At 36.1% G+C, this 21,104-nt stretch overlaps 1 protein-coding gene across 1 annotated transcript in view; it reads right to left on the reverse strand.

Moving 5' to 3' along the window:
- GYS2 (glycogen synthase 2) overlaps nt 1-21,104 on the reverse strand; it is a 61,034-nt gene that overhangs the window by 25,642 nt on the left and 14,288 nt on the right. The window contains exons 2-7 of the mRNA XM_003926564.4: nt 18,401-18,582; nt 14,270-14,461; nt 12,540-12,722; nt 7,011-7,155; nt 1,451-1,568; nt 1,146-1,266 (exon numbers count right to left, since the gene is read on the reverse strand). Of these exons, the coding sequence (XP_003926613.1) occupies nt 1,146-1,266; nt 1,451-1,568; nt 7,011-7,155; nt 12,540-12,722; nt 14,270-14,461; nt 18,401-18,582 (941 nt within the window). The remainder of the gene's footprint in view (nt 1-1,145; nt 1,267-1,450; nt 1,569-7,010; nt 7,156-12,539; nt 12,723-14,269; nt 14,462-18,400; nt 18,583-21,104) is intronic.

Raw genomic sequence — 21,104 nt, forward strand, 5'->3', positions numbered from 1 at the left:
AGATTATTTAAGAATAATCTTTTAAGCCTTCAGTTCTATTTTGCGTAGTTGGATTTTATTAATGAATTGCTTTCTTATTAATGTGGTTTTAGTAAATTTTTTAGCCTATTTGGTTACTGTCTGCTCTAAAGCAAGGATACATCTTTCTTCAAGAAACAAAAATTTAACTGGAGGATAGTACAAAGCTCAGGAAAGTTTAGCTTTTCTCATCATCTCACTAAAACTGAAGTTCTACACTGTTCTCCTGTAAATATTTTCCTATTACTTATTCTGTATGCTTATGTGATGGGATTCGAATATAAACCAATAGCTTCCATCAATAGCTATGACATGGTACCATTTTTTATAGTTGCTTCTATTTATGCATATTGTATTGCTGGATTAGTTGAGAACCCACTTTGTATCCCACCTTCCTGAATTTAAAAAAAAAAAATGATTTCACGTTGTTGGGAGTAAGAACCTTCTTTTTCCTCCTTCATGCTTTCATGTGGTGGGATACCCAGTAGTTCAACAGTTTAAGACTCTCCATTGCAGGGAGGAGGTGTGGCTGGGGAGGTGAGTGAACCGAGCATGTATGTGTCTGCCTTGTTCTATAGAGAGTTAGTGCTGTCCGGTTTGGCTGCCAGCTATATGGCACATGGCACCTTCGAAGGCTTGCTTCAGTCAGGGGAGGAGAGTGATGGTCAGATCTTCCTATGATTAAATGGCTAAGAGTAATAACAAGGTTCAGTATTAGGATGCCACCGTCATGTGCATAAGCCACATCTTCCATTACAACCTTCAGTGATCTTTTGAAAATTGATATTTTGGTCTCCATTCACTTGATTTCTCTCTATATATTTTTCAATTGATTACAAACTCATGTGGGGAAAGGGGATGTTATAATGACTTCTTAAAACATAGCATGTATAATGGGATAAGCTTAAGATTCTCCTAAAGAAGAAACAAAGAAGACATTATAGACAAATACACAAGTCAACAATGTGCCAACTCCAAAATGTAAATCGAAAGGCTGAGGCCATTTCTAGAACATGGTTATTGTTAATTCTCTTGAAAACTATTTAAGATGCTAAAAAATTCTTCACTTCCCACAGAAGAAAGTTCTCCCTACAAAAGCATTATATCATGTCCTAGATCTTTCTTACCCTCAGCAGGAAATTTAGCCTAGATAAGGATTCTAGGAAGATGTCAGCTCCTTTGTTTGAAAACTCATACCTCCCAGCAATGAAAAGGAACAAAGTCTTTTCAAGATCAAAGTCGAGGTGACTAAAATAAAACAAAACAGTTTCAAATGAAATACAGCAACAGCAACAAAACGTACACATGAATTCTGTTAAAGTACAAAGGGGCTGGGAAAGATAAACATTTACTATTACAAGTCTGTTTTCTCTCTACCAATGATCCTTCATATCTGATGCTACTTTTTTTTTTTAAATAAAGAAAATCATACCCATAGAAATGACCTCGAACGAAATCTTGGATTCTGGCCTTGTACATGGCATGCAGATTTTGAAACTCATGCACTGCTGAAAATTTCTTAACATTCAAGCCATTTGGAGTAACTACATCTAGAAAAGCAGAATAAAATTATTATGAAATTTCTCTTTTCAAAGAGGGCACCATTATAGAAAAAAAAGTATCTTTAAATCCATAAAGTCTGATGTTTACTAACATTTCTAATTTCCAATCACCATAAAATTTAAAATGTATAAAACTTCCAATTCATAAAAAATTTCATAAAATTTACAACAAATTTGATCTTTTGATTGAAATAGGAAATCAGAAATAGCTGACCAAAATAACAATGAGGGACTGGTACAGTGAGACAGGTTAATCAATAGCAATAATAATTGTTATTACAGTTTTCATTTATTGAGTATTTACTGTGCATCAGGTGTTGCTCTAAAGGTTTACAGTGTAACTCCATTTCCTCAACAAACCAATGGAGTAAATGCTCTTATCTGCATTTTCAGAGGTGGAAACTCAGGCACAGAGTTGTTTAAAGACCCTGTCCAAGGACACACGGCTGGTAAGTCGAAGCAGAATCCATGCAATCTGCTCCTACATACTGTTTCTTTGACTCCGGCTCTAAACTACCTCCAGCCATCTTGTTTTCCACAGGTGTATGGGACAACTTTCATGCGTTTAGAAAACTGGAAAGACAACCTCTTCTCATTTCTATTCTTATTTAGAATGTCTTATTTCTAATATCCACTGATTCATTCTTCCCAGGAGATTTTGTTGCTTAAGCAGGAAGACATTCTTGATGTTCCAAATATTGGTCTGTGACAAGAGCGGGATCATTCAGAGCATATGCTGGAAACTACCTATTGAGTTGAATACATGGCTTATCACATTTAGTAACAAAAAATCAAAAGCAGGAAAAAAGAAGCTATGTTAAAAAAAATTTAGCACAGACCTATGAAGATTTTTGTAATTTTAAGGGTCTTTTCCAGCCTGGCCAACATGGCGACACCCTGTCTCTACCAAAGACACAAACATTAGTCAAGTGTGGTGGTGCATGCCTGTAGTCCCAGCTACTGGGGAGGCTGAGGCAGGAGACTCACTCGAACCCAGGAGGCGAATATTGCAGTGAGCCAAGATTGTGCCACTGCACTTCAGCCTGGATGACAGAGTGAGAGTCCATCTCAAAAAAAGAGAATCTTTTACAGTTACCTGGCTATTCTGTTGACATGGTTCCACCAAATCAACCCAGGCATTTTGGTCAAGTTTTGTGATTAATAAGAACTTAATGAATGTTTATGACTTTTTATTAAGTAATCTGACATCTGTTATACTATTTTACACAGCCAGCCACAGTAGCATCAATCTTAGGTAGCCAAAGTTTGCAGTGAAAGCATTCATGTGAATAATTCCTAAGTGAACTGTGCGGCGTGACTAGTAGAGTATGACGATTACATCTTAACATGTAGTTATCTTTCTACAGTAGTTATGTAAGGCTCACCTTGTGCCAGACCCTGTTATATCTGAAATATAGTACTTTTTAAAAATCCCTATGAGGTAAATTGTTTTCATTGTCCGCATTTTAAAGATGAGGAAGTTGCCTTGCAGAATAGTAAGTCATTTGCCTAAGCTCAAATAACTGCAGAGTAACAGAGGCTGGATTTAGAACCAAAGGAGCCTGGCTCAGCGGTCTCCACCCTTATAATGCAGTGGTGTCAAAACAACTGTACCATCCAAAAAGCTACAGAAGGCAAGAATGTATGTGAATACCAGCTTATCATGGATTTAATCCTCAGGAACTTTCTAAATTGCTCCACAAACAATTACCAAGAAAAAAATAAATAAATAAATAAAAAAGATCTGTGTCCTGAAATTGTCCATTTAGTAGCCTAAAGAGTTATAGGCCAATGAGGTCTTCTAACATCCATATTTATAGCAGAATAATCTCACACGCGCATGCCTATATGCAGTTGCACGCTGGTAAAATTGAACAATGAGTACACCAGGAAAAAGAGAGAAAAAGAGAGAGACGGGGGAGAGGAAAAGAGAGAGAGGAGAGGGGGAGAGATAGTGAGAGAGAGGAGAGAGAGAGAGAGAGAGAGAGATTATTTTAGTATTTGCCTTTCTTCAAGGTGCAAATATTCCCATCATGACCTTTTTCAAGCTACCAATGTAAATGCGGAGTTGGGAAGAAAAGTGCAGTAACACTATTATAGTATTTCCATCCATGCAATATATACACACATATATATACACACACACATATATATTTATTAGGGATTGTAATTCTCAGGAATTTTCTAAATTGTTTCAAAAACAATTACAAAAATAGATCAAATATTATATATATATAAAAATATATATAATATATTTATATATATATTTATATATATATATATAAAACAATTGGTTCTTGTGAACTAGCACGAGCTGGTTTTAGCACATCACTGCCTACACAGCTTAAGAAATAAGGTTTAAAACATGTTTTTATGCCTCATTGATGGATAAGGATTATATGGACACTTTTACATAGTGACATAATTAAAATAGTAACTTTACCTCTAGAGCAAAAATACTTACATAGAATTTAGTCATTACAAATTGTGTTTAAAAGGATTCTCTCAATGTTTACTATGCTAGCAAAGGCTATCTTCAACTTGTGAGACATTCTACTCTGTAGTCGGCATTGCTCTAAATTTAATCTCATGAATTAGTTAAATTAATTTAATTATTTAATTTAGTCTAGTTCACATAAGTACATGAATTACTACACAATTAGCGTATATAAGTTATATGCTCATATCATTTAAATTTTTAAAAAATCTAAATATAGACCTTGAAAAGCTTCCTTTCCACTTCTGTTTCCCAATTTGTTCCTTTCCCTGGAAGCAACGTTGATCACTAATTTCCTGTATTTGTTCCCAAATAGAAGACAATGGCAATGTTACCCACCTTTCTGACGTTAGGCAATGCCAATACAAAGGAAAAACGTTGACTAAAAGATAGCATTAGCTAGAATTTATGTTAAGGCATTAGCACAGGTTCAAAAATCAATCATTGCAATACTATTAATGACTATATTAAAGGGAAAATTACAAACTTTTTTTAAAGCAACATAGGACACTTAAGGCATATGTGGTATTCAGTTATGCATCTGTAATTAGCAAATGTATAATACTGCCTTCTCTCCAATATTTTAAAGAAAATACCGTCTTTTCAACATCCTAAATTATTTTAAATCAAATTTATGGCCAAAGTATAATGATACAGTAATAAATATGGGCTTTTGCCAATGAGTATATTGTGATATTTTGAAAAATATCTTGTCCCATGCATGTTTTAGTCCCAGCCAACATTTGTCTCTTGCTCGGTAGCTGTGCCCTCAGCATTAAAAATAATGGCTGTAGTTAAACTTTTAATTGGGTAGGACTTCAAGAAAAACTGAGGAATACAAAGTCATAGTTACACTATGTAATCCTTTTTTTTTTCTTCTTCAAAATGCTCTTGGGAAGGTTTATATGTTTAATGATCTACTAAAAGTCCATTGACCTTCTTGAACCACAAAATGTTCAGAGATTTCACAATTTCCATCACAGCCACCACATGATTCTACTGCCAATCTGAAACAGACTAGATTGCAGGGTTCACAGTTTCTGGTAGAACTTTTCAGGTCAAGCTAGCTTGAGGGCACTTGGTAATAGATGAGAACTTGAGGGAAATCTAGACAGTGATTGATACAAAACAATAATTGTTGATATTTTATAAATCTTTGCAATGGACCAGGGACTGAGTTGTTTTTTCCATATGTTAACTCTTGGAGTCATTGCAACGTTTCTAGATAAAAGAAAGAATTATTATCCACATTATGCAGATAAGGCACAGAGAGCTTAAGTAACTTCTATAATGTCACACAGCTAGTAACATATATTCAACACAAAATCATTTTTGATACTGAATACAGGCAGTTTAGCACAAAGCTCATGCTTTGACCACTCTGTAGCTATGTTCTTCAGAACACAAAAATTTCAGAAAATAGAGACAGCAGGACCTAGAATACAATCTTGGAGAATGTCCACTTTGAAAAGTAAAGGAAAGCAGAAAAATGATTAGAGGCACCAGAAAAGATTATACTGAAAAGAAATTAGAATGTGCAGTTTCATGAAAAGAAAAAGATGTTCATCACCTTTAAATGTTAGGGAATATAAAGAAAAATAAAAAATATTAAATGACCCTGAATTTGGTGAAAGGAGAACGGAGGAGATGGTATGACATTTGGCAGGGTAGTAACCTCAAGAGAAATTTTCACTTTAAAATAGGCAAAAACAAAGAAAGCATTTTCGTGAGCTCAGAAAGGTACTGTAGACAGGAAAAAGGAAGATTCAAGAGAGAAATGAATATATTGTTGGAATCAACTCCCAAAAGAAGAATGAGAGTAAGAATACAAGTGACTCTGAGAGAATTCATGGAAAGAAAAAAGAATACCATAGGTTCTTTCTTAATGCTGCCACTATTCAAATTACCTCGGATTCTTGTTCTATCTTGTCTTGCTTTTTATAATCTAGTACCTCAAAATACCTCCTCTACACAATCTGCTATCTGAAATAAGGACAACTAGAGATAAGACCACAGGAGTTAAGCAAGGAGGATATATTAATTAGGACGGTTTGGTTGCAAGTAATATAAATCTACTAGTCCTGGCTTAAGTATAATATAAGGAATTTATTAATAGGATGCCAGAGTGTCTCATGGCAAAGATTTAGCTGAGCATCAGGAACGATTTTGAAAAGTGGTCGAAATCATTGTGGAGAACATAGAGTTCTCTCTCTCAGTCTGTTTTTTCTTCTTACAGCAATTCAGTGTAGTTTAAGCTTTGCATCCAGTGCAGCAGAATAGAAAAACGAACACTACCAACAGCTCAAAGCTGACTTTCTGTTACATGACAGTGCGTGCAGAGACTCATTTGAATGGGAGCATTCTGATTGCTCAGCTTATATTAGGTGTCTGCCTTTGGGCCAATCAGCTGTGGCCAGGTGACAGGGCCATGTCTTATGAGCATGAGTTCATCAATGCAAACTCTGGTTGGGTCTGTGGACAGCTCCTAGAAAAATTTGCAAGGAATCTGGAGATAAACAACACGTTTCTACCAACGCAGCACCAATGAGGCAATGTTACAAGATGTAGGCAGGACTGGGATAGTCTCACACAAATTTCTATTTCCTTGGCTATTTTCTTAAAAGACTAGAGTCACCTGAGCTTCCTTACACATGCCAACTCATTATGACAGCCCAGATCATACCGAGGGTATTTCAAGCACAGCTCATTTATTCAACAAGCACATACTGAACACTTAACCGTGTTCCAGACATGGCTTTGTGTTGGTTTCCTGGCAAACCTACTGAAATTGAGAATTAAAATGCATGTAAAGAGCTGCATGGTAACTGAATGCAATTTTTCCTCAAACTACTACTTCACGGTTAAAAAACAAAATCCTCATAGTCTAATGTCATTTGGAACTGAAAGAGAGACGATTCAGGGATAATAATTACCAGGCTTTCTCTTCAGCATATGTTCGGCCTCTATTGCTGTTATTTCAGAAACGGTGGTGAACACGTGAGCGCAGTGGACGGAGGCTCGCTCCATGCAGTATCGGTGGTAAATCTGCCTTTCCCCAGCCTCTTTGTCTATGTTAAACTGTGAAAAACAAAAATAAAGCACACCTTTGCTAACACATGCCCTTCTACACAAGCAAAACAAAATCACACATTTCACCATCTGGCTTACCTCAAGGCTATATAAAATTTTATGACCGCAAAAAAAAAAAAAAAAAAAAAAAAAAAAGTAATAGAAACTTTAATTAAACCCATTACTAAAATATACATAAGGACTTACACTTTAAAAGGCATTGTTTACTCCGTTTCTCCTTCTAAGCTGCTATTTAACTCCCTAAGTAAATGATTTTTCTATCTTGCTGTAATCACATAAAATTCTTGAATTTTTAACATTTAATTACACTGCTAGTTATTCTACATCTTGGAATACTGAGCTAATGCCTTTCCCCAAAGTCCTTAATATATTTTCCCTTAAACAATGAAACGAAGTTGACATGAAACTTGACATCAAAAATAAGAATAATTATTACAATGCATAATTCACTGAAAAGGAATCTGAAAAAGGGAAAGAAAAATGCTTTTCCTTGGTTATAGAACGTCCCCTTTAGACGCAAAGAATGTATAGTTACTCTAGTTAGATAGTGTGCCAGATTATGCAATCATCTATAATTCTGGGTAGTTTAACTTAAAAAAAAGTCAAATTCCCAACAATCACTCAAATAATTGGCAACTGTTGTGGGCTTTTGCCATTTCACTTGGTTACTGAATGTAATGTCTCACATAGTTGCATATGAAACTAGCAGTGTCTAAGACAGAAAGTACATAAAGTTTCTGACATTATAGAAGTAGAGTGCTTTTCATAAAAAAAGATCGTTAGTAACTCTTCAGCACTAGTGTCAAACAGTCCACTAAGCACAGTAACATATTGAATCCTTACAAACTACTGAGACACATATTTTACCTTCATTTTACGGAGAGATAAATCGAACATTTTATAGGTCAAAAAACTTGTCCAAGGTCACATTCCTATCAAGAATCTTAGTAGAACCCTAATTTGATCCCTAATCAGCCTGACTGATGAATGAATACCGTCTTGTATTCGTCTGTTTTGATATCATTTAGACTTCAACTCTATCAACAAGTTAGTTCCAATAATTATGGCTACATAGAGAGAAAAATGCTAAAAAGAGACCCATTAGAGGAATCTCATGCTTAGGACAAGGAAGTTCCTAGACCATTCTTTCACAACTGTAATATTTGCAATCATTTCTCTGAAAATGTTGAACTCAGGTTGTATATGACATGCTTGGATCAGCAGGTTTTCTTAAAAGCTCTATGTGGCAGGTCTAATTCATGAAACCAAATCTCTCATTTAACCAACTTTTTTTTTCAGCAATTTATGCATCTCTATCACCTTAATGGAAAAAATGGGTTAAAAATGAAATGAAATGGGTATGTGTCTGAATGTTAAATGTTGTCTTATCTGTGACATATGTGTTTGAATAAGTTATAGGATCAGAGCAGCACTGATTCACTCTGGCTGAAGGTAGGCAAAAGTATCTCATACTACACAATAATGGTAGTCAGTATCACCTTTACAAATGTAAGACTTTCAAGTGCAAAGACCAAGACTTATTCATCTTTCTATCTCCAAATTGGTTGGATGAATATAATGGCATTTGAACTGGGACATGAAAGTTTAATTCTGGGGAAGTTATTTTTAGCTGAAATACTAGTTGCCCTAAAGAACAAGTATAGAAAATGCTATGGCATGTGAAGAAAATAGCAGGATGTCTGATGTGACTGTAGCATTGGGTGTACAATGTAAGAGAAAGACGCTGGTCAGACAAAATAGGGCCAGATCACTGAAATCCCTGAGGATGAGCCTAGTAATTTTGCTTTTGTCCTGAAAACAAGAAAGCCCACTCTGAAAGTGTTCATTTAGAGGTGTGGTAAAAACAGAGCCAACGTTTAAGAAAAATAACTGGAAAGAAATAAGGAATATTTTCCATCCCATTGAGTATTTTTGTGAATTTCAAATCAGATAACAAATGTCAAAGGCTTAGAAAAGTACCTGGCATAGGGAAAGTGCTCAATAAATTTAGCCATTGTTATTATTAATTATTATTGCTGTTGTAGAGAATCATATGTCACAGGTAAGACAGCATTTAACATTCAGACATTTAGAGATGGGAAGATAGATTTTCTAAATGAGCAGGCTGAGCGTGCATAAACACAGCCTGGCGATCTCACGAGAGGTCCGGGGAAGTCAGGCACGTGTGCATGCTTCTGCCTTTCTCTTCTCCTATGGGGTGCCCTTATCTTTTAGGCCTGTAGTATACATGGCCACAGCGGTGGATTTACAGAAACTATCCATTTACACATGTTATTGTCCACTTTTCCACATATTTATGATTGTATTTTAAAATCTCTGTACAATAATTCCAACATAGAACATAGCTGGACCTGGTCTTTTGACAATGGGTTTTCCTTTCTTGCATTTTAATATAGTTCGTAATTTTTTACTGAATTCTGGATAATGTGTATAGAAAAACAAAAAATGGGTAAAGTACATATTAATCAATGAAACACAGTCCAGTGACAGATGTGGATAACCACATAATTGAAATTGACGAGCTCAAAACTTGATCAGAAGAAATAGTTTAAATTCACCAAATAATTGTCGAAAGCTTCCTTCCCCATTTCCTAATCCCAAATGGCACTGTCTTCAGATTTCCGTCTATGAAATTCTGTTACTATTAAGAAAAGAAAGGGCCGAAACATAAGAAAACTAAAGGTTTTAGGGGAAAAAAAGCATTTGTCACATAGCTATTAGAGTTGAGGGGATAATTGATCAATGACTGAACTTTAAAAAATGAGTTTGGAACACCGCACGTTCTCACTCGTAAGTGGGTGTTGAACAAGAACACATGGATACAAGGAGGGGAATATCATACACCGGAGCCTGTTGGGGGACGGGGGACTAGGGGAGGGATAGCAGGGGTGGGAGGTTAGGGGAGGGATAGCATTAGGAGAAATACCTAAAGTAGATGATGGGATGATGGAGGCAGCAAACCACCATGGCACGTGTATACCTGTGTAACAAACCTGCACGTTCTGCACATGTACCCCAGAACTTAAAGTATAATAATAACAAAAAAGAAAATCATAAAAATGAGTGTGGAGACATATTCTTAGAGGTTCTCAGAAATTTCATATGCTGACCAAAAATGGTTAAAATGTTATTTAAAATAATAAATTTTACTAAAAACTTTAACCAGCATTAGAGTTTTTGTAATTGGCTCCTAACAAAAATTGTTTTCAGTTAGCAGTAATTTGAGTAAAATTGTTCTAATATTTCTGATTTTACAAAACATAATTTTATTCTTATTCTCATATTTGTCCTATTTTTATTTGTCTATGTCAGAATGTATTAAAACATCCTGGTTCCTGCATCAAAGATTAAACTATGACTTACTCTTTTTACTGAAATTTTAAAAACTTTTCATGTATATGATTTGGTATTTTTATGTATCACCCAAATTCTAAACTTAGTGTGAGCATGAAGGCTTCTGTTGTGAAAAATGTTTATGAATTTAACCCAAAATTGATCTATTCTGCTAGATAGAACATTTTACTAGAAAGATGGTTAGGGGTCTAACTACACTTAACTATCTCAACCAGTGAAGGCCTTTAAACTAGGGAGATAGATGATTATATCTGAAGAAAGTATGACAAATACTGCCAGAAAGGGTAAAATTGTAATATATAACATATACTATAATGCATTTCTTCCTTAAAACCAAATAAGCACATCCTATGTATATTATTAGTAGCTTTTAAAATTAATGATTACTATGTAAGATTCAAGAATTCTGAAGTGAAATATTCAGTATGCCACTCTAATATTTTCTTTCACTAAAGTCAAAGTGCACTCCTCTCTAGGAAACAGGGTTGTTGAGCTTATCAGCTTCTCACAGATCACTGGTTTGCCCTTATTAGTCCACCATTACTATAAGAACCTCCCACGTCTCAGGTTTTCTGAATTCCTTGGTGACTTTATTTTAAATGTACAGCTTATGTTTCTAGTTTGACCTTTAGATTAGGCTGACCTTTTTACAGGGAATGGCTCATCAGGACCCCTCATTGCTTTACAGATGTTAAAGTTTTTCAGGAAGAACTTTCTTGTGCTCTGTCTTTGAGATAGTAGTATAACTTTTCAGTAGCATTATTTGAGTACTATTTATGTATTACATGCACACACACATTCTGTTTTATAGAATCCTAGAAGTCTTTAACTTAGGAAATCTAAAAATCAACTTTCTAACTTCCTAGTTTTCCTGATAGTGAAACTGAACCTCAGAGTGCTAAATAGATTTGATTGTTAATATAGATACCAAATCTGAAAAACCCCTGAATTTACATTACTCAAATGCTTTGTTAACATTTTTAACATGGGCCAGGCGCGGTGGCTCAAGCCTGTAATCCCAGCACTGTGGGAGGCCGAGGCGGGTGGATCATGAGGTCGAGAGACCGAGACCATCCTGGTCAACATGGTGAAACCCCGTCTCTACTAAAAATACAAAAAATTAGCTGGGCATGGTGGCGCGTGCCTGTAATCCCAGCTACTTAGGAGGCTGAGGCAGGAGAATTGCCTGAGCCCAGGAGGCGGAGGTTGCGGTGAGCCGAGATCACGCCATTGCACTCCAGCCTGGGTAACAAGAGCGAAACTCCATCTCAAAAAAAAATATTATTAACATGAGGGTATAAAATACATACTTTTATTAATCTAAATTGACATACGAAAAATAGGAAAAATAAATCAAAACTGAATGATTTTGGCAGGTCATAGAATCAGGTAATCTGCTACGATGAGCAAAAATAACTTGTTGTTCACCAAGGACCCATATCCCTGTTTCCAATAACTTCTGTTTTATTTGATCCCACAAAAATACCCCCTACGCATTGTAAAGTTACAGGGAAAAACTGACCTATCAACCTATAATATGGCTTTTAATCAAATGTTTGCTTGGAGGATAGATGAAGTAGAAGAAGTAAAGCTCATAGTGCAAGTTTGTATGTTTCAAATCCCAGTTCTCTACCTGCCACTCAGAGCTGTGTGTAGATCCAGGATATTTACAGCATTTCCATAGCCTTAGGCTAGAACAAGGGCCCAACCTTGCACCTACACCCTGTCTTTGCCCCAGTCATATCCCTTCGGAACTATGGTTCCAAAGTGGGACAGAAATCAGGCCTCTCACCTCTATACTCTAGTGTACTCTGAACAAAGTTGAACTATATGAGCTGTCTGTCAACCCAAGGGAAGCTTTGTCATGAATATTGATCAGCTAAAAGGGCATTTCTGCCATCTGGTTGGCAGATGAAATGTACAGATCAATACTTACCCTTCAGCTTCAGCGATCTGAAAGAAGGGTGAGTAAGAGGGAAGGAGGAAGGAATATTTACCTTGTCAAGATGGTTGTAGAAATCAATATTTGCTGCACAAAGATACCTCCCAAGTAGTGTGGCATGGGTTGTAAATATTGTGGCAATAGGAAGTTTTCTGGCTCGAGAAAGGATCAGTCCAATTCCAGCCTGCCATTCATGGAATTGAGCAATGACATGTTTGCCATCTACATGATCTGTCACCTACATTAGAAAAAAAAAAAAAAGCATTCAGAAAAGTTGCTGATGAAGCTTGATTGCAATCATGGTCCACATCATAAGTGGAGTTATGGTGTCGATAAATTCTTTTGCAATTTAAAATAGTCTAAATGTAAAGCATGAATATTTAGCAAAGAAAGTACAGGATTCAGTGGCATGTTCATTAACCCCACATATTTTTATGTCTTAATCCCTCTGTTTCAGTGATGGGTCTGATTTTTTTGTATGCACAAAAGAATAAATACTAATATTAATGATAGGTAATGAATATTAATAAATGGGATAAATGTAAAATAAACTCAAAAAATATTTATTTACTGGATGAATAAATAAATTCTTAAAGATATCACTGAACAGCTGAATCAATTGGTACTACTCACTTATAAGCTTATTTTTTAAAAACGACTTAAAATTTTTTTAATTGACATGACATGTGTTTATTTATTGTGTACATTTTAATATTTGCTAAAGGAACTGCCAGAAAGAGACTTGAAAATGCCTTCTATATTTGTAGTGGCCCAATTATGGAGAAGCAAATGTTGTCCAAAAGTATATAACAATCTGATAATGAAAAAAATGCATTTGAAGAAAAAAGGACTTTTATAATATTATTCTTTTCTAATAAACAATTACTTGAATTTTCAATGACTTGAAAACTCTAAAAGCAATCAATGATTTTCATGTGTATATTCACATATTTGATTTTGAGAAACAAAGACAAAATGCCATTACATCATTTTAAACTAAATAATAAAGTATTCTACACTTTAAATTCAGCTTATTTGGGTTTTCTTTTTCTTGAAGCCAAAAAAATAATTAACTGATATATTATTAAGAATGTGGAATTAGAAAGAGGCTAATAAAAAAGTGCTTAGAATCAAATAGCAGCTTTGTAACACACTGAAGATTGGGGTCTAATTTCACACGGGGTCTAATTCCAAATCAGGTGGGCAACCGTCTCCTTGCTTTACAGAGAGACAGGTTGTTTTGCCCTTACAAAATATTAACATTCACACTGGCTCCACAATGAGAGTTCATTTCCTTAATAGAGACAATAACAAAACACTGGAATTCAAGAAGGCTGAGCAGAGAATTGGGAAGGTTAGAGAACTAACCTAAAACAGTGGTTATCACATGTAGTGCCCATCAGAACCACCTGGAAAGCTTATTAAACAAATAGCTTATTAAACTATTTGCTATACTTAAGATTCTATACGTCATAAGTTATTTTTGCATATATATTGATTATCATCTTTATATCGGGCAAATATAATTAGATGTTTTATATACATCATGCCATTTAAATTTGACATGAGGTAAATAGTAATAAGTATCATTATTACTTTGTTCCAAAGTCTGGCATTTAATTTGCAGAATGCTGAATATTTCCTCAGATTTCTGTAAACTGTATTAGGACAAGCCGTAATGGCATCGTGTCAAAATTTGCTTCATCTAAAACTCATGGGATCATTTTTGAGCACTGAAAGCTGTTGTGCTGCTCCTCTGTTGTATCACTGTATAATAAACCATACCTCTTTCAAGAACCAGGCAGTTAAAGATCCAAATATCAGCATATCATTGGCTTCTCGGTCATGATAAGGAATGCCGACACTGCAAGCTTCCCAGAGGTCACCCTTCCACCTATCCAGATTCCAAGCTGAATAGCCTATGTCAAAAAGTACCACATAAGGACTTCCTTCTATCAGCCATCTTCCAAAATGCACCTGTCATATAAAGAACACATAGCCATGTAGTGATATTAAGTCATCCAAGACAGGACAATGTATTTGCACTCTGAGGATATAAACTTTATGTAGTACTCAATAGCAGATTAAATGAGTTACTCAGAAAAGACTATTGATAACATATAACCTCTGCTTTTTGAACCTCAAGCTGGAATGGGCATGCATCCATTCGTCTAGAACCTCCGAATTCTTGCTCATCATTAAATTTTAAAACAATGTATCTAGATCATGTAATCTCTGTTCATCTATCTCTAGTCACTCTCTTGTGACCTTGAGCTTACAGGGTTTAATATTATAGCCTCTGCTTTTACGAAAGAGCCATGAAGTGCTTTGTATCTCTGAAAATCAGGGCATTCAGATATAATGTCTCCAGTGTTGCTTATTTGCTTATTTTCTTTTATGCAGCAGGACTAACAATATTTCCTGCTAGAAGAAAAAGCTATTTCTATAAACCAGTTTGATTTATCTTACTATTACTATCAAAAAAGTGACACAAAATGTTTCCCAGTATGGTTGCTGCCAGAGGTTTAACTAAACACATTGCCCTAGATACATTATCTCTTTAGCAGCTCAAAGTATAATTCTATTACATTCTTCAAATTGACTTTGATTCCTAAATGTCTTCTCTTGTACAAGTTTTAATGAATTAGCTCTCTTATTTTTTCCAGTTGTATGTATACAATCACTTACATATTCAAGTTTCAACTTCCTTTTTAACGCCATATTCCTGTAGTATTTTATTTGTTCTTTTGTCTTAATTTTTTGTGTGTGTTTACTCTCCTATTACATGGTATACAACCTCATAAACTACTTCCGATCCTTTCTGGAACTCAGCAGAGGCTAACATTCTCTTTGAATATGAATCCAGGCTTTTCTAGAAAATAAAATATATTCATATTGCTTACATTCTGGCACTTCTGACTCCACCCATGGCTGAATTTTACAGGGCTCTGAAGCCCAATTTGATCAGTTTCTACCATGGGGGCCGGGCATGTGTGGGGATGCTCTTTCTTTGGTCAACCTTGAAAGACCCTCATTATGTTTCTCTTGTTTCATTATGACTTAGTGTTTATCATGCCACTGTTTCCTTTTAAGATGAAATTTTCCTGAGCCCCAAACAACTTTTCAACACTTTTTCTCCTTGGGAAATTTATTGCTTCATCTATTTATACACTGTGAATAACATGTAATATTATTATATAATATTTACTCACTGCGTAACATGTGCCACATGATACAGTGAGCTAAGATCATAAAAAAGCATTGAGACTATCATACAAATAAGAGAATGTAAGCTAGCTGGTATTGACCTCCAGTCAGTTCCTGGCTGCAACATGAAAATATCCCTACGCTAGAAATCCATGTAGTCTTGAGACCAGTTTCATTGTGTTTCTCATCTACCTCTTTCTTTACAAGAACTTCAAATGCAAGCCCCTTCTAACATCTCATTTACTTGCATTCTGATACTACAACAGGCATTGTTCTGTCACATTTCTAACATTCTCTACGCTGCCTTCACTAAGAAGTGTTTTCCTAGTACTCTTTGGGATCTCAAGTTCCCTTGTAAATTATACATTCCACTCCTTAAACTTTGCATGCACCTCCTGGACACCACTACCCACACAGCCTCTCAAGTGAAGGCTTTGCATTTTTTCACCCCCAGAAACTCTATTCCTGGGATGAGTAAGAAGGAAAGTTACTGATTTTTAAAATTCTGCTGAAGCTTTTAAAGCCTTATCCATTATTTACAAATAAAACACCTTTGAAATGTATGCTATCCAAAAATATTACCTTTCCTTGTTCAGCAAAGATAAGGTTACATTTTGACCTTATCTTAAGCAACTTCAAAGTCCAGATTTTTTTATCCTGCACACTTAACCTCATGGTTACTTGACCTTATGGACTTAAAAGACTTTCATGTCCACCTAATTTCAGCTACTCAAGATCATGACTACATTGTTTCCTTGTCAAATCCCAAATTGTTTCTCCTCTAAAATATTCCCCTGTGGCATTCTGTTACCCAATGACAACTCTTGTACTTCCATTTCTGTCACTCTGTTTTTCCCAATGTATATATTTTTCTTTCTCCCCTTTAAAGCCTCCAGTTCCTATAACCCTCCATTTTGTCCTACAATATCATCTTCTTTCTGGCTTTGCTTACTTTCCTGTCTATTCCTTATTTAATTCCTTCCTTTTCTATCTATTCCAATGTGATAGCCATCAATGAAACTATTAATTCAATCACCTTCACAATTACCTTCAATTTTTGGGCCACCTTGACCCATTTGCATGAATGCTGAAACGAAACAACACTGGATCTTCATCTATTCTGCTTCCTGCCCTGTCACTCAGACTAGATTGCGCCTGGACAGAGTCACAGCTGTGTATATTTGTGCCACTACAAAGTCATGAGTACATCTCAAGTATGTCCAAAAATTCCTTGAACATCTTGAACAAATTCTTTCTTGAACTTCCCTAGTTTCGACACTTGCCTCTTAATGAAATGACCTTTAACTCCTCCTTCAGGAAGATCATCAAAATCATTGGGTAAGATTGTCCTGAATTCTTCATTAACTTGTCTCTAGTATTTGCATTTACCCTTTTTTGCTGTTTGAGTAAGACAAGTGAAATATTATTCTTTCAATATTGCTTTGGATCTTCCCGTTCCCATTCTTGGCGATTTTACTCTCTTTAATCCTCCATTTATTCTGAGCTTTCAGCTTCACCTTGTCTGCTAGGTATTTCCTTTTTGCAAATAAATATGCTCAGGTCTTACTCATATTTAATAAAACACCAATTCTCAAAACCATGTCATTCTGCAACGACTTGATTATATTTCTTCTTCATAGAAACATCTCATAATCACAACTTCTGTATCTTTTTCCTGACCACTTATTTATTCCTTAACCAACTGAAATGTGATTTAACTTTCCTTTCTCCTCTAAAACTGTACTCCTCCATGTTCCCAATGGCCCAAATATTACCAAACCCAACAGACCCTGGATCAGACCTTTGTTGACTGAATCCCCTCTTCATAATTCTCTCCTCCCTTGACTTAACATCATGATTCCTGTTGTAGCTGCAACGAATTACCACAATCCTAGAGGCTTAAAACAAATCTGTTATCTTACAGATATTGAAGTCAGTAGTCCAAAATGCACTAAAATCAGCATGTTGACAGAGCCACAATTCACCTGCAGTCTCCAGGGAAAAACCTATTTTCTTACCCTTTCCTACTTCTGTAGGTCACCTACATTCCTTATAGCCTCTTCCTCCATCTACAAAGTACATCCCTCCAGACTCCAGTTTCATTGCTACACCCCCTGCTTGATTCTAATTCTAAGGCCTCCCTCTTATGAGGACCCTTATGTTTACATTGGGCCCACCTAGGTGATTCAGGATTATCTCCCCTTCTCAAAATCTTTAACTGAATCACATCTGCAATATTCCATTTGCTATAAAAGGTAACATAGTCGCACCCTTTGAGGATCAAGATTTGAATATCCTTGGTTCTACATCATTAGCTTTGCTTCTACATTTGCAATCTCTAGCTTCTTGTAATGTAGATGGCCTAACATGCTAACATTCCACAAGGTTTGGCTGAAAACTTTTGTTCAAATCTATACATTTCCACTGAATAATTTTACCAAAACCCATGACTTCCATTTATGTACTAATGACTTCCTCAAAAACATGTTTACCCTATAGCTTCTGCTGAACTCCAAACCAATTATTCTTCCTCCTTAGTTTTCACCAGGTGTCTCAAATGGAATCCATTTAAAGGTGAGTTCATCATCTTTCTCACAAATCTGCTTTTTCTCTAAGTAGGTGAATGGTCTTCTGAGTTCATGTTAATTGCAGTTTTTTTTTTTCCGTAAGTTTACTGAGAATTGCCAAGTAAAGTGTCAGTTCCTTTACCTGGCAGCCATGCTTATTCATTGCGTCCACTGCTCTTCTGACGGCATCATTTACAGGTTCACACTGTTCCACCTGAGTCTTCATATTATGCTCAAAATACGGACCTATCAGAAAATAGTTGTCTCCCCATTCATCTGCTGTTGTTTTGGCCTTTGTCTGAATCACAGTATAGATGCCTCCGACTGTTAAAAGAAAAAAAGGTTTTATTATCATTCAGATTAGCAATTAATTTTAAGTGATAAGGGATGGAAATGAGTTCAGATTTTTAAATTAGCATTTAGGATCCACTAAGCCCAAGGGTTTGTTTACCTGTCTAAATAAATAGTTTACCTTTCCAAATAAACATGTTATTAAGGGACACTAATGAATGGTTACTGTTTTGTTCAATTCTGTGCATATTTTAAAGTCCCTTCCAGGTGCATGTGAAAGAGCAGCAGGTGGGAGGCAGCAAAGAGGTCAAATAGCTTCAGAAAAAAATCTGAAAAGACAATTGGAGTAAAGCACTACTTGCCTAAAGCTCCAATCACTTTGTAGTGTCAAAAGTCAGGACAAATACTCATGTCATCATACATGCCCTCAAGCAGCAGAAATCACTTTCACCCCTCTTTCTCCTTCTCCTACGGTGGTCCAAAAGGGGCTCAGGATGTTCAAATAACAGCCGCTGGGGTTTGCAATTATGAGCAAATCTCCTAAACTAAATAGTCATTTATCATTTTTTTTTTTTTTTTTTTTTTTTTTGAGACGGAGTTTCGCTCTTGTTACCCAGGCTGGAGTGCAATGGCGCGATCTTGGCTCACCGCAACCTCCGCCTCCTGGGTTCAGGCAATTCTCCTGCCTCAGCCTCCTGAGTAGCTGGGATTACAGGCACGCACCACCATGCCCAGCTAATTTTTTGTATTTTTAGTAGAGACGGGGTTTCACCATGTTGACCAGGATGGTCTCGATCTCTTGACCTCTTGATCCACCCGCCTCAGCCTCCCAAAGTGCTGGGATTACAGGCTTGAGCCACCGCGCCCGGCTAGTCATTTATCTTTTAAAGCACCAAGCAAGGTATTTTTCTGATAAGGAGAAAGTGCTTATAGATTTTCATAGAAAATGCTTGGTCCAACCCCGATGCCAAATCCAATAACACAGATCCGTATTTTCGTTCTCACATGATATTTCTCCCTTCCTAGAATCATTGTTTCATTCTCCCCTCTGATATTGCTGCTATCTCTATTAACACACAAATCCAGACAATATCGATCCATTTGGAAAATACACACACTCTGGGATCCAGCAAGTCCACATCTAGAAAACTGTCTTGGGGGAAAATTAATGACAGTGTCAAAACTGTCCTGGGGGAAAATTAAGAAGAGTGATAAAATGATGTTTACTGGAGTATTATAATGGCAAAAAATTGGAAACAACTTATATTGAATTAGTCAACTTATTTAGCTGACATAAAGTTCACTTAACTCGTGTGTCAAATGGGGGTAAAATAATATTAGCTTGGAGGGAAAGCCAGGCTGTAAAGGAGGATTAGAAATTAGACCTGGCCTAAGCAAAGAATTTATGACTAAGTCCTCAAAAATAAACACAACAAAAACAAAAATCGACAAATGAGACTTAAACTTAAATTCTTCTGCACTGCAAAAGACTTGATCAACAGAGTAAACAGATCAGCTACAGAATGAGAAAAAATATTTTGCAGACTATAAATGCAACAAAAGGCTAATACACTGAATCAACAGAGAACTCAACGACCAAAAAACCCAACCCCATTAGAAAGTAAGTGTGATGGTTAATACTGAGTGCCAACCTGACTGAATTGAAGGATGCAAAGTATTGATCTTGTGTATGTCTGTGAGGCTATTGCCAAAGGAGATTAACATATGAGTCAGTGGGCTGGGGAAGGCAGACCCACCCTTAATCTGGGTGGGCACCATCTAATCAGTTGCCAGCGCAGCCAAGATATAAAGCAGGCAGAAAAATGTGAAAAGGCTAGACTGGCTTAGCCTCCCAGCCCACATCTTTCTCCCTTGCTGGATTTTTCCTGCGCTGGAATATCGAACTCCAGGTTCTTCAGTTTGGGGACTCGGACTGGCTTCCTTGCTCCTCAGCTGGCAGATGGTCTGTTGTGGGACCTTGTGGGTTAATCTGCTTAATAAACTCACACACACACGCACACACACACACACACACACACACTCCTATTATATATATTCATATATATACTACTGTCTATGTATGCATATATATATTCATATATATTTTAGTTTAATTAAGCATTTTAAGTTTTATTTGTCTATTTTTGTGTTATATATATATATATATATCCTATTAGTTCTGTCTCTCTAAAGAACCCTTACTAATACAGATTTTGGTACCAGGAATGGTTCTAGAGGAACAGAATATTAAGCGTGGAGTTCTTTCATTGGTTTTGGGGTTTCTGGAGTTGGCTGCTTAATATGATTAGACCCAAAATTCTAAGGACTCTTGTTCTAATAGTATGAAGAACATTGATAGCCCTTGGCATGAATTGTTTAGAGAGTTATGTAAAATAAATGCATTTGACACTCCTGATTTAACGTTTATGAGAGGCAAGGAATTTAGTGACTCCTTACATAATACTTTTGACTACATGTGGAGAATCAAGGAACATAGTGAAGTTGGTTGGTTGCTCATAAGTTCACTGGACAAAGTTATGAAAGAAAATGATGAA

This window comes from Saimiri boliviensis, chromosome 7, assembly GCF_048565385.1.
Source record: "Saimiri boliviensis isolate mSaiBol1 chromosome 7, mSaiBol1.pri, whole genome shotgun sequence".
NCBI lineage: Eukaryota > Metazoa > Chordata > Mammalia > Primates > Cebidae > Saimiri > Saimiri boliviensis.